The 14,667-nt window shown below is 38.9% G+C and overlaps 1 protein-coding gene across 50 annotated transcripts in view; it reads left to right on the top strand.

The window, feature by feature from the left end:
* EIF4G3 (eukaryotic translation initiation factor 4 gamma 3) overlaps positions 1-14,667 on the top strand; it is a 390,720-nt gene that overhangs the window by 334,194 nt on the left and 41,859 nt on the right. For all 50 annotated transcript variants that reach the window (XM_078330654.1, XM_078330661.1, XM_078330664.1 and 47 more), the window contains 6 exons: positions 1,672-1,776; positions 3,772-3,904; positions 6,389-6,483; positions 8,873-8,966; positions 10,551-10,668; positions 13,085-13,305. In XM_078330654.1, coding sequence (XP_078186780.1) covers positions 1,672-1,776; positions 3,772-3,904; positions 6,389-6,483; positions 8,873-8,966; positions 10,551-10,668; positions 13,085-13,305 — 766 coding nt within the window. The remainder of the gene's footprint in view (positions 1-1,671; positions 1,777-3,771; positions 3,905-6,388; positions 6,484-8,872; positions 8,967-10,550; positions 10,669-13,084; positions 13,306-14,667) is intronic.

Raw genomic sequence — 14,667 nt, 5'->3', positions numbered from 1 at the left:
ATTTGAGAACAGAATTATGAAAAGAAAAACTACCATGGCCTAAGGGTAATACAGAAATGAAGACTCAGTAGCTTCTAAAGTTTATACTCTAATTGATAATACAGCTGTCTAATCATAATATAAGAAATCATTAAAAATACTATAATAATGTGTGCTGTTTAAATAAGGGGTATAGAAATTAGAAATGCTTCAAAGGAATAATGTCAGAAACACTCCATAACATCTAATTTAGCTAGGATTATGTTTAGCTGTGACAGAAAACCCAGTGGTTTATACAAGATCAAGGTTTATTGCTTATTTATGTAAACAAAGTTCAGAGGTAAATCCTTTTAGCTTAACATTCTATGACTCCTAAAGTATAACCCATGTCCTAATTATTCTCACCAGAGAAGGTAGGAAAAGGGGCAAAAGACAGCCACCTCTCTCTCTCTTTTTTTTTTTTCTTTTCTTTTTCAGTAACAGGGTTTTGCCCAGTCACCCAGATTGGAGCGCAGTGGTGTGATCATAGCTCACTGCAGCCTTAAATTCCTGGGTGCTGTCAACAAAAGAGTTCTATCAAGTGATCCTCCTGCTTTAGCCTCCCAAGTAGCTGGGAATACAGGTGCATTCTTCTGCACCTGGCTAATTTTTTTTTTTTTTTTTACTTTTTATACAGATGAAGGGTCTCACTTAGTTGCCCAGGCTGGTCTTAAACTTCTGGCTTCAAGCGATCCTCTTGCCTTGGCCTCCCTAATTGCTAGGATTACAGGTATGAGTCACTATGCCTGGCTCTTGGGTCTCTTTAGGAAGCTGTAGAATAACATTTCCATTTATATTATTGACTGTAATTAATCACATGACCAAAGCCAGCTCCCAGGAGCCTAGAAAACGTAGACTTTATTTTAGGTAGTCATATGAATGACGAAAAATTCTACCACATGGCCGGGCATAGTGCCTCATACCTATAATCCCAGAACTTTGGGTGGATGAGGCAGAAGGATTGCTTGAGCTCAGCAGTTTGAGGCCAGCCTAGGTAACATAGTGAGATTTTATCTTTCCAAAAAAATCATACACACAGAAAAACTGAGCTGGATGTGGTGGCACATGCCTGTGGTACCAGCTACTTGGGAAGCTGAGGTGGGAGCTTTGCTTAAGCCTGGAAGGTTGAGGCTGCAGTGAGCCATAATTTAGCCACTGCACTCCCAAATGGGTGACAGAACAAGACCCTGTCTCAAAAAAATAAACATTCTACCACATTACCTTTTGGCTATAGATTGATACTCCTAGACCATTTTACAAATTACATGGGCTGGTAGCCACTACAGTGGCACATAATGCCTATAATTCTAGCACTTTGAGAGGCAAAGGCTGAAGGATCACTTGAGCCCAGGAGTTCAAGACCAGTCTGTACAACATAGTGAGGCCTCGCTACAAAAAACTAAAAGATTAGCCAGGCATGGTGGCACGTGCCTGTAGTCCCAGCTACTCAAGAGGCTGAGGGGAGATTGGTTGAGCCTGAGAGGTCGAAGCTGCAGTGAGCCGTGATCATGCCACTGCACTCCAGCCCGCGCAATGGAGTGAGACTCCATCTCTAAAACAATAAATAGATAACTAACTAAATAAAAACTCTAACACGGTAAAATTACATTTAAGTTTCTCAGCCAGGAGTACTAATGATTTTGTCTCTTGCAGCCACGAATGGACCAGTACTTTAATCAGATGGAAAAAATTGTGAAAGAAAGAAAAACATCATCTAGGATTCGGTTCATGCTTCAAGATGTAATAGACCTAAGGCTGGTGAGTGGGGAAAAAAAATAAGCCTATTGTCTCTTTAAAGTATCGAGTTGGAGAAGGATGTCCTGTTGTTTACATGCGTAAAGAGAGTGCTTTTGCTTCAGGACTCTTAGAACTTGAATTGGCAAACTTTCAGTCAAAGAGTTATGACAAAAGACAAAAGGCCTGGCCAGGTGTGGTGGCTCACGCCTGTAATCCCAGCACTCTGGGAGGCCGAGGCGGGCAGATCACCTGAGATTGGGAGTTCAAGACCAGCCTGACCAACATGGTGAAACCCCGTCTTTAAATAAACAAAGAAACAAATAAATAAAAGACAAAAGGCCTATTGCCAGTTACATGCTTCTTCTCCTTACTCTGATTATCAAACCATATTGCAATTTTTTTGTTTGTTTGTTTTTTTGAGACAGAGTCTCACTCTGTCACCCTGGCTGCAGTGCAGTGGTGCAATGTCGGTTCACTGCAACCTCCACCTCCTGTGTTCAAGTGATTCTCTTGCCTCAGCCTCCTGAGTAGCTGGGATTACAGGCACATGTCCCCACACCTGGCCAGTTTTTCTATTTTTAGTAGAGATGAGGTTTCACCCTGTTGACCAGGCTGGTCTTGAACTCCTGACCTCAAGTGATCTGCCCACGTCATACTCCTAAAGTGCTGGGATTAGTAATCCCATCACTTTGCCGCTTGCAATTTTGTAATCAGCCATTCTGAATTCAAACTTCATTCAGATTCAATTAAATTTAGTCTTTGTAAACTAAATAATCAGCAAGTCTCATCTCCATAGTAAATACATTTAACTCTCTGAGCCTTACATTTTTAGTCTCTAAAATGAGAATGTTGCCTACCTTGCAGATTTGTTGTAAAGAGTCAATGGAATAATTATGTAAGGTGCCCAGCTCAGATATTGGTTTTTTTCCTCTCTTTTGTTTTTCCTGTTAACCCTCTGATTCTGCTGCTTTTTTTTTTCTTATTTCATACCAGGTGCAGTTTTTATTAATACCACTTTTCTCTTTTTTAAGTTTCACTCCTACGGGGACTATACTGCAGCAAGCCCTGCACTAGAGAAAGTGAACAAAGCCCTACCTCTTACTTATCCTGCACCCAGGCCAGATAGCACTGATGATCATTATAAAGTGAAAATTTATTTTGTCTTTTTTTTTTTTGAGACAGAGTTTCGCTCTGTTACCTAGGCTGGAGTGCGATGACGCGATCTTAGCTCACCGCAACCTCTGCCTCCTGGGTTCAGGCAATTCTCCTGCCTCAGCCTCCCGAGTAGCTGGGATTACAGGCACATGCCACCATGCCCAGCTAATTTTTTGTATTTGTAGTAGAGACAGGGTTTCACCATGTTGACCAGGATGGTCTTGATCTCTTGACCTCGTGATCCACCTGCCTTGGCCTCCCGAAGTGCTAGGATTACAGGCGTGAGCCACCGTGCCCGGCCAACTTATTTTGTCTTTAGTACAGGGGATAACCAAAGGGCAGAGTGGTGTAGAACTTAGTGTAGAATATCAGAACTGTGATATTGGAGAAAGAAAATCATGTGTCATCCTTGATTTAGAACCCCTCTGGAGTGTGATATGATGTGAGTAGTGATTCCACAGATTAAGGCAAGGAATCCTCATTATTTTTCATTTTCTCTCCTCCTTTCAAATGTACAAAATGCTGATACAGATAAAATCCATTTAAGCTGCAGATTAATATAGGCAATGCTTAAAAATATGATAAATATGATAAATTTGGGCCAATCTTTGACTCTGTTCTTTGTATCCATTGGCTGTTGGAATGTTTAGTATACAGTTGGCTAGATTTGATGGAGAAGATTTTAATTATTTAGCTCTAACCTTAAACTGCTCACAATGTCATCTATAAGGTACATGAGAAGCTGCCATAATACAGCTTTTGTAGGTATTTTATACTTTTCCAGAAGTAAAAATTACAGATACTTAATTTTTCTTAAATTTTCAGTTATCTGGCAGATAACCTTATATTCTACTTTTGTAGTGCAATTGGGTATCTCGAAGAGCAGATCAAGGGCCTAAAACTATCGAACAGATTCATAAAGAGGCTAAAATAGAAGAACAAGAAGAGCAAAGAAAGGTCCAGCAGCTCATGTCCAAAGAGAAGAGAAGACCAGGTGAGGCTGGAGTCCACTAGGGTTTAGAGAACTTAGAAGTTTCAGGAATACATATTTAAGAATTATCTATTTAGGTATAAAATGAGATCAGAAAGAATAGCCCAAAGAATAGAGTGGTGATTGTTAGGTGAAGCAGTTTCACCTGAAGAGTAAAGTCATTGAGTGAAAGTAGGGAATATAGGAACAAAGCATGATTTCTTTTACTACTTAAAAGCCAGTAAGCCATAAGACTTTATTGAGCATCTTTTATATGCTCAGAATTGGTGAGACAGAAAAAAAAGTGGAAAACATAGTTACTTTCCTCTCAAAGTGTACATTTTATCTGGTAAGGTAAAACTTTTGACTAGCAGAAAAAGAACATTTGTTAAGCAAATGGAAGATATTATCAATTAGGAAATATATTCTCCATTAAGTTTTAAAGTTTAGAGTAAAAGAAGTGAGTCAGAAAGCTGAAAGAAAACTTTATTTAAGAAAGGGGCACTTTGGCAGGCTGGGCGCTGTGGTTCATGTCAGTAATCCCAGCACTTTGGGAGGCTGAGGTGGGCAGATCACATGAGATCAGGAGTTTGAAACCATCCTGACCAACATGGTGAAACCCCATCTCTACTAAAAAATTAGCTTGGTGTAGTGGGGTGTGCCTGTAATCCCAGCTACTCAGAAGGCTGAGGCATGAGAATCACTTGACCCCCCAGAGGCTGAGGTTGCAGTGAGCTGAGATCATGCCACTGCATTCCAGCCTGGGGAACAGAGTGAGACTCCATCTCAAAAAAAAAAAAGAAAAAGAAAAAAGAATAGAAAGAGACATGCAAAAAAGTGAAAGATGAAATAGAAGGCATTTTAAACCCAAGACAATAGTCTATTGACTAAGTTTAGGAACATTGGAAAAGAAAACCTTTTTCATAGGGAAATGATAATTTCTGGCAGAGAGTAAACACTCAGTATCCATTAGCTATTGTTACAGACACAGTAGAGCTCATAGTGAATTGTTAGGAGAGATGAATTCTGCGGAGAAGAAAGTTTACTTTTAAGTTTCATGAGATACCACTTGCTGTAGTACCTAGTGCAGTGTCTTTGAGGTAGTAACTTTTATTTATTTTTGAACCAGATTGAGAGAGAAAAGGAGAAGATATCAAAGTCTAATACACAGAAGATATTCACATATGACTAAAGGAAGAAAATAACTCTTGGAAAAGTGACAGATAAGAGCAACTGGAGAGAAAGAACTAAGATACTAGTGTCATAGAAACAAGGAAGAAGCAAGAATGTTTATGATCAGTAATATCAGATAGCACAGAGAAAATCAAGAAGTATGTTAGGATCAGAAAAGCTTTGGGGTAGACAGTTTGGTGATCTTTCAATTTATTCATTCATTCAGCAAATATTTATTGTTTATCACTTAACAAGGCACACAAAGTTTCTTTCATCATACAGTTTACATCTTATGGTAGAGGGGAGAGAAGAGATAATAAATAGATAATAAATAAATACTTAAATATATCATTTTTCAAATAAATTTGTTCTGTAGAAAAACAAGGGAGAAGGGACTAGGGAGTGCAAATCTTGGTGAATAGGGCACAGTTTTCAATAGGAAAATTGGGGAAACCTATTAAAGTTGGTATTGTTTTAGCAAAGACCTGAAGCAAGTGAGGGCATTAAATCATATGGAAATCTGGGGAAAGAGACTTTCAGGCAAAGGGAGTAGTACAGCTGAATCTAAGAAGGGCCTGAGCGGGAGAGTAATAGAAGATGGGGACTGAGAGGCAGCAGGAGCCAGATTATTTAGAGGCTATTTGTAAGGAATCTAATCCTTTTCTCTGAATGAGATAGATGTCAGAAGTGTTTTGAACCAAAAAGTGACAGAATTTGACTTGTACTTTACTAGGATCACACTGGCTGCCATGATGAGCACAGCTGAAGGTAGAAGCAGGAAGCCCAAAACAGAGGTCTCTATAGTAATCTAGGAAAGGGGTGTTGGTCGCTTAAACAAAACTGCTAATGTTGGTAGTAGATTCTGAATGTATTATATGGGTTGAACTGACAAGATTTACTGACAAATTGGATGTGAAGTGTGAAAGAGGAGGCAGGGTTTTCCACCAGAGCAGCTGAAATGTTGGAGAAGCAGGTTTGGGAAATGATCAAAGGATACTTGTGTCACTTGACCCCGTTAAATACAATGTTTTTGACTTCTCCCAAAGTGTTCTAGTCGTTAATTCTGTGAACACTGGATTTGGCCCTGCCTTCTCCAGCACCAAATATGCATTTGTGTCAGTTGTTTTTTTCTAGGTCAGTAATGTTTCATGGGTGATCCAAAATAACCAGTGCTTCTAGCTTATATTTTCCTGCTGTGGGTATTAAAGATATTATCATCAATGTTTTAACAGCTTCTTTTGTCTTTCTCCTTGGTTTTGAGAAAATATTGCTCACTCTTTCAATGTCAAACAGACTTGAGACAGATGAGAGACTCACACTCTATTCTCCCTGCAGGTGTCCAGAGAGTGGACGAAGGTGGGTGGAACACGGTACAAGGGGCCAAGAACAGTCGGGTACTGGACCCTTCAAAATTCCTAAAAATCACTAAGGTGAGTGTGACATTTGAAATGTAATTTACACTCTCCTTTGATGGCTTTAATATAAAAAAAACATGCAATTTACAATAGTTGCAAAACTTGAGTTTCAAAAGTACTTATTAATGTAAAACAGCAGTATTACAAATCCATGGGGTGATTTTTTTTTTTTTTTTTGAGACAGAGTTTCGCTCTTGTTGACCAGGCAGGAGTACCATGGCGCGATCTCAGATCACAGCAACCTCCGCCTCCTGGGTTCAAGCGATTCTCCTGCCTCAGCTTCCCAAGTAGCTGGGATTACTGGCATGCGCCACCACTCCTGGCTAATTTTGTATTTTTAATAAGAGAGAGGGGGTTTCTCCATGTTGCTCCGACTGGTCTTGAACTCCTGACCTCAGGTGATCCACCTGCCTCGGCCTCCCAAAGTGCAGGGATTACAGGCGTTGAGCCACTGTGCCCGGTTGGGGTGGTTATTTTTTAATGCTGACACTTTTCTTCAAGTTGGTATTGATCAGTGTATTCTATATTCTGATTACTTCTGTGTTTACCAAAGAGGAGAAGACTAGGTTAATTCTTAGGCATAAGATGCTTAATATAGGAGAAGTGATAACAAAGATATTTTGGAAGTCTGTCAATTGCAAGCTTTAACACAATGTATCCATAGCTCTGGGGAGAAAAGCAATCTCCTGTTTATACATAACCATGAAAGATTTGCCTTATCCAAGGCCTAAAGGAAACCACAGAGGGCCTACTAGAAATCATTCTGTAAAAAGGCTTTTATAGACTCTACTTTCCTCTCTTTTGATAGTCTGTGGACAGTAAGAGGAAAAAACTTTCTCTAGCTGATATTTTCAGCAGTAAAAGTTGATCACCATAAGTAGGATGAGGAACTTTGGAGAATGTAGAGAAAGCAGAATTAAATATGTTAAGAGTGGAAACTTCTAAAGTCCAGTGGGTTTTCTAAATCATTTGCAGGTCTAGTTTGATCGTTACTTATACTTCCATAGTTCTGAAAATCGGCATCCTGCCAGCAAAATACTGAAGCCAATCAAAACTAATGTGAAAACATTACATGAAAGAAGGTAACTGACAGGAAGTATAAAGACTTTTGTCTTTAAGAAAATTGGAATAAAATGGGCTATGTCATTTGCATCTTCACGGTTTTGTCAAAGCTTGCTTCATGATAGAAAATTCTTTCTCTGGATCCCTTGATAATGTCATTAGCTAGGATCCCTTTCTCCAAGATTCTGATACTTTCTTCTAGTTGCTTATATCTCACGCAGGAATTCCATTGCTAAATACAATTTGAGTCTTACCCGTCACCATTTTCATCTAGAGACAATTTTAACCAAAACTTTGTGTTTAAAGAAGCCCTCCAGTATTTTGAAAAATGTGTCAGTATTTAATAACAACATTTGTGTTTTCAAATATTATGCATTCTGTGCATGGATACTATAAAAACAGTGCTGGTATCAAACCTCCAACATTACTACCTTAAAATTTTTAAATATGTAAATTGTTAATAAACTTTGTTTATTCAGATAGTTACACTTTAGATACTATACATGAATATCCTAGAATAAAACATTAAACATATTTATTGTTAACTGGGAGAGGTTTGTGTGAAAGCATATTTCATAGAATGGCAACATATTATGAGCTGTCAGAACACAGAAATACCTTTTTTTATGAAGAGCTATATTACAGCTTTTATGTTCTATGTATTTTATAGTAATATGCATTACAGTGTAATTTTATTTCACTTGTAGTAGAGCTACATTACAGCTTTTATATTATATGTATTTTGTAATAATATGCCTTATAATGTAATTTTATTTCACTTGTAGTAAAGTTGTGCTTGGAAGATAAAACATGAGATACCAGGCAGCTTAACTTCCTATGCTCCCTGCCTAACATTTCAGTCTCTTTCTTCTTCTTCTTTATTGAAAACTCACATCCCATCTCCTGTCTCTGATCCCAACATGAAATTTTTGTCTGTTGATGTGTTTTCTGACAGTCATGGAAAGATACTAATGAATTAATTTTGTAGTATTTGTGTTTTTCTCTTTTTAAAATTAATGGGTATTATTGTTCAAGAAGAATGATTAGAAACTGCTTATTCCATTTAGCAAATTAATAAACCACCTTAAATAGGAGGACCTGGATGCATTCTCTAGACCAGTACCTTCAAACTATTTTTTATGGAAACTGGAGTCCAAGGAAATGCTTGAGGGGCCACATGGGTCACAGTTTAATGAGAACAGCTCCGATTTCTGTTTCTATTAAATTTGCATTCCAAACAATTTTTTGTTGCTAAAATTGGTTCTACTTCACTGAAGAAGAAAAAAAAAACTATTCTTCTAGAATATTTCCTATAATTGACTTATGGTCCCTTATGTTACAGCCTACAATTGATGAGAAAATTCAGCTGGTACCTAAAGCACAGCTCGGCAGCTGGGGAAAAGGCAGCAGTGGTGGAGCAAAGGCAAGCGAGACTGGTAAGCATGCAGTGTGTCCCTTCTCAAACCTGGCTGTGAGCATTCGCTTCACAGAGCATTCCCGTAGTCATTGAATGATGGTTTTAGGGAAAGATGTGTAGACTAATCATGCCTAAAATTTTATTGGTAGCCCTTTCCTTTCAACACAAATCAATCCTTTCTCAGGATCCTTAAATAATTTTAAGTATTTTTTTTAATTTCAGTTCATTCATTTAGGTTATTTAATCAAGACATTTATGTATTTATTTAATTTTTTTTTGAGACAGGATCCTGCTCTGTCACCCAGGCTGAAGTGTAGTGGCATGATCAGGGCTCACCACAGCCTCAACCTCCTAGGTTCAAGCAATCCTCCTGCCTCAGGCTCCTGAGTAGCTGGGACTACGGCGCACACCATCACACCTGGCTGATTTTCTTTCTTTTTTTTTTTTTTTTTTTAAATTTTTTGTAGAGATGGAATCTCACTTTGTTGCCTTGGCTAGTCTTGAACTCCTGGGCTCAAGTGATCCTCCCACCTTGGCCTCCTGAATGCTGGAGTTACAGTTGTAAGCTACACCCAGCCGCTAAGACCTTAACTTTCTAGTTCCCTTTTTGTTGTTCACAAATTTAGTATAGTTACAGAAATAACTGGGACCCTAAAAGGGAAGCTCATTATGCTGAGAAAATAATCTTTTTTTTTTTTGAGCTGGAGTTTTGCTCCTGTTGCCCAGGTGGAGTTCGATGGTGCAATCTTGGCTCACCGTAACCTCCGCCTCCCGGGTTCAAGCAATTCTCCTGCCTCAGCCTCCCGAGTAGCTGGGTTTACAGGCATGCACTACCACGCCTCACTAATTTTGTATTTTTAGTAGAAATGGGTTTTCTCCATGTTGGTCAGGCTGGTCTCGAACTCCCTCAGTTGATCTGCCCGCCTCGACCTCCCAAAGTGCTGGAATTACAGGCATGAGCCACTGCACCCTTCTGAGAAAAGAATCTTAATATGCAGGAGTATTTACTGTAATTTTAGGGAGTTGTAAAAGAATAAAGAAACTGTGTTCAGAATCTTTTTTCAAAAATCAGATTTTGAGAGATTTGACCTCAGGACCAAAATGTTTGGACCATCACAAACACATCTTACTGACTGAGGAAGCCCAATGGAAAGAAGAAAAATTTCAGTGTTAACTTACTTCCCATATGTCCCTCCACTAAGTAATTTCAACCTTTTTAATTTAAATTTAAAAAAATGTCATTATTCAGTAAAACCCACCTGCATATTTGTACATGCATGGGATTGTAGCATTTGTGTTGGGTAGCTTTCTTAAAGTTTAGTTGTTTTTGCTTGCCTTCCTCCTAGTTGCCACTCCCATCCCGTTCACTGTTTTTTAAAGGAACTAATGGTTGTAATAAATAAAGACGTATAAACTCTCTGTTACATGCAAATTCCCTCTAACACTTTGCTTCTCAGAATATGGTAGAGGGACCAGCAGATTGGCATCACCTAAGCTTGTTAGGAATGCCTGGTCTCAGGCCTCACCTAGGGATGCAAATGACTGATTATTTGCATTTTAGTCATGTGATTTGTATTTCTTTCTAAATCCTCAACACGTGTAGATGCCTTACGGTCAAGTGCTTCCAGTTTAAACAGATTCTCTGCCCTGCAACCTCCAGCACCTTCAGGGTCCACGCCATCCACGCCTGTAGAGTTTGATTCCCGAAGGACCTTAACCAGGTGAGAAGCCTACTTTTTATATCTACTCAAAGCTGGCCTGCTTGCCAGTCTGTGTGGCAAGGTGGGAACAAGGATTTTGATTATAATCCTTACAAATGCATTTCTTTTATTCCTAAAGTTGATTTCCTTATTTAATCTTCACATACTGTAATTTCTAAGACAGGAACATAGTTGGGTGGTGGATTTGGGATTGGATGGGAGGGAAGGGATTCTTAAGAAAACTAGGCCCACCCGGACAGCACTGGAGGCATGTCTAGGGGCTCCCTAGGCCAGTGCTCCAGATGCTCTAGAAGCACCTAGCATTCTCAAGCATAGGAATTAAAGAACATGACAATCCACCCATACATTTCTCTGTCACACTCTTGTTCGCATTATATTTGAAGTTGTCCTTCAGTTTTTGCTAGTCTCCATATTTCACTATCTTTCTACTTTTGCTTTTCTAGGATTGATACAGTCAAGTATTCTGTTGACTGGTTTACATACAATGAATGGGGATCCTATAGTGCAGTCATAGACAATAACATTTTTACATAAGCACTTTCAGAACTGAAGTTTCTTTAAGCTCTAAAACTTTTGTTTTTAAATTATTATGTTTTAGAGACGGCATCTTGCTGTGTTACCCAGGCTGGCATTGAACTCCTGACCTCAAGTGATCCTCTCATCAGGCTTTTTATTGTTGTAGTAATTTGATTAGGTAGATTTTGTAAACTATGTTACTTACTCCCTTGACTTCTGAAACAGAGTTTACTTAACACAGGTCAGCTTTTCTGGATGATTCAATTGTCATTGAGTATCAGTTGTGGATCTTTGCCTCCTCATACATTTCCCCCAATGATTCTGCTTCCCAAGTAAGCAGTTGTATACATTCTTTCACAGTAGTTAGACCATTCTCCTGCCTGAGTCTCTCCTTTGCCCTTTTAATTTACTGCTTCTGGTCTTCCATGGGCCAAGAAACTGTTTGCCCAGCTGGTTAGAATTGTCTGAAAGAAGACAAAATAGGGAAATATGGAGAGTCTCTCTTAAAAGGAATAAACTATATGGCATTAGCTAATCCAAGATAGCTTCTACTTGATTCTCAAATATTTTCCATATGTTTGAAATTTCTAAATAAAACGATATATGGTAATCATAATATTTCCCTTTCATTTATGTAACTCATACTTTCATCATTGTTTTCTTTTTTCCTGAAAAATTTTCAAAACTAAGATAAGATATTACCAAAATTTGGCCAGACGCAGTGGCTCACGCCTGTAATCCCAGCACTTTGGGAGGCCAAGGCAGGTGGATCATGAGGTCAAGAGATCGAGACTATCCTGGCCAACATGGTGAAACCCCATCTCTACTAAAAATACAAAAAATTAGCTGAGTGTGGTGGCTCATGCCTGTAGTCCTAGCTACTGGAGTGGCTGAGGCAGGAGAATCACTTGAACCCTGGAGACGGAGGTTGCAGTAAACTGAGATCGAGCCACTGCACTTCCAGCCTGGTGACAAAGGAAGACTCCATCTCCAAAAAAAAAAAAAAAAAAATTTACCAAAATTAAGGCTGGGCACCATGGCTCATGCCTATAATTCCAGCACTTTGGGAGGCCAAGGCAGGCAGATTACCTGAGGTTGGGAGTTCAAGACCAGCCTGATCAACATGGAGAAACCCTGTCTCTACTAAAAACATAAAATTATCTGGGCGTGGTGGCACACGCCTGTAATACCAGCAAATCAGGAGACTGAGGCAAGAGAATCGCTTGAACCCAAGAGGCGGAGGTTGCAGTGAGCTGAGATTGCACCGTTGCATTTTAGCCTGGGCAGTAAGAGGGAAACTCCATCTCAAAAAAAAAAACAAAAAACAAAAAACAAAAAAAGAAATTACCAAAATTATCACTGACTTTTTTTGTTTTTGTTTTTGAGACAGTCTCACTGTCACCCAGGCTAGAGTGCAGTGGCGCAATCTTGACTCACTGCAACTTCCTCCTCACAGGTTCAAGCAGTTCTCGTGCTTCAGCTTCCCAAGTAGCTGGGATTACAGGTGCCCACCACCATACCTGGCTGATTTTTGTATTATTAGTAGGGGCAGGGTTTTACCATGTTGCCCAGACCTGACCTCAAGTAATCCACCTGGCTCCGCCTCCCAAAGTGCTGGGATTATAAGTGTGAGCCACCATGCCTGGCCACCACTGACATTTTTAAGTATTAATTAGTATCCCTTCAAACAAAGTTAAAACATCTTAATAAATATTCCCTTTAAACCACTCTTTTACTTGTTTGTTGAATAATTATACTTTGAAATATAATTGGTGCCTCATACATGTAGCGTTATCTGTGAAAAATTATTCTGCATACTTTTCAGAAAGTCTTAGTTTTATTTTATAATTTGGGGTACATGTGCTTGTCTTTTTAAAAAAGTGTTGTTTTGTCTTTTAAGTCGTGGAAGTATGGGCAGAGAGAAGAATGACAAGCCCCTTCCATCTGCAACAGCTCGGCCAAATACTTTCACGAGAGGTGGCAGCAGTAAAGACCTGCTTGACAATCAGTCTCAAGAAGAGCAGCGGAGAGAGATGCTGGAGACCGTGAAGCAGCTCACAGGAGGTGTGGATGTGGAGAGGAACAGCACTGAGGCTGAGCGAAATAAAACAAGGGAGTCAGGTGAGATATTTGGCTTAAACAGATGCAGATGCAGATTTGGGTTTTAAATTTGGAAGGAAAATAAAAACAAGACTCTGCCTGAGTACATTTTAGAATCAACACATGATAGCAACACATACCAGCATCTGAAGAGTTAAAGGGCACTTCAGAGTTTTGTAACAGTCCTCATTCCCTAGGTATACCTTTCCTCAACAGTTTATAAATTTTCTCTTTTTTCAATTAAATGTTATGGTGAGGAGGTTCTCCTGCTGTATTTTGAGTAGTCTGAATTTCTTCTAAGTCCCCTTAACATCCCGACTTTACATTGCTGTTAGAGTGTATATGATGTGGAGAACCCCTCAAATGTGTGAAAATTCTCACATTATTGAGCCACTGCAGACAAACCAAACAGAAGGTGTTAGGTTATCTTTAATTGCCATCGTCTTCCTTGGTAACCTGTTGTTTTTGTATGTATTTAACATGTATATACTTAAAGGACTTACTGAGATAATGCTCTAAAAATTGCTTCATGTATTTAACCTCTGTTTCAGTTTTCCTGTGTGTTAAATGGGATAAGTTTTACCTACCTTTTCAGAATAGTATGAAGATTAAATAAGAGGTTGATACATACATGTAAATACTTAGAACAATACTTGATAAATACAAGGATTTCAAAAAGTATTAGATGTTGTCATGATGATAGCAATGGAAAACTGTTTCAATTGAAGATAATTTCCAGCCTCTTTAAAATATTAATCATGAAGTAATACTGGTTGTTTTTAGTATTTATATAGCTTCTGATTTGTTTCACTATTTAAATTGTTTTTCTTAACTGTAGTCCTTATATAGATTTCACAGACAAATTGAAATGTCTTCTCCCAATTGGTGTAACTTTAAGTAATACAGCTTTAGGGAAATGTGGCTTTTTAAAAAATCTGTGCTGTACTTTTTAAATATAACCGGATAGGACATGAAAATATCTTGTGTGTAGTGAATAATGTAGCACAGCTGCCCTATGTGTTTTTATTGTCTTGTTCATTTGTTCGTTCACCAGATGCACAAGTGAGTGTGCGGCACTTGATTCCCGTTCTCAGCCTTTAGTCTGCTGAGTCAGAAAACCCTTTTTTAGTAATTACACTAAAGATAAAAACTGAAAAAGGTGCTATGAAGGGAAGGAATTTAGTTCTAAGAAAATACTTAGAACTATCTGGTACCAAGGAATTATGTAGAATTGGGGCAAGGGGAGGTTTCCTTCATCTGAAGGACCAGTGGGAATGAAACAGGTTTGTAGTCAGGGATGGGTGTGAATCAGAGGGAAAGAGCACTCCAGACGGGATCACTATGAGCAGAGCTATAGTTGGAGCAGGCATGGTTTGTTCAAGC

This window comes from Callithrix jacchus, chromosome 7 (assembly GCF_049354715.1).
Source record: "Callithrix jacchus isolate 240 chromosome 7, calJac240_pri, whole genome shotgun sequence".
NCBI classification, from domain to species: Eukaryota; Metazoa; Chordata; class Mammalia; order Primates; family Cebidae; genus Callithrix; species Callithrix jacchus.
This window is presented reverse-complemented; position numbering and strand designations above follow the sequence as displayed.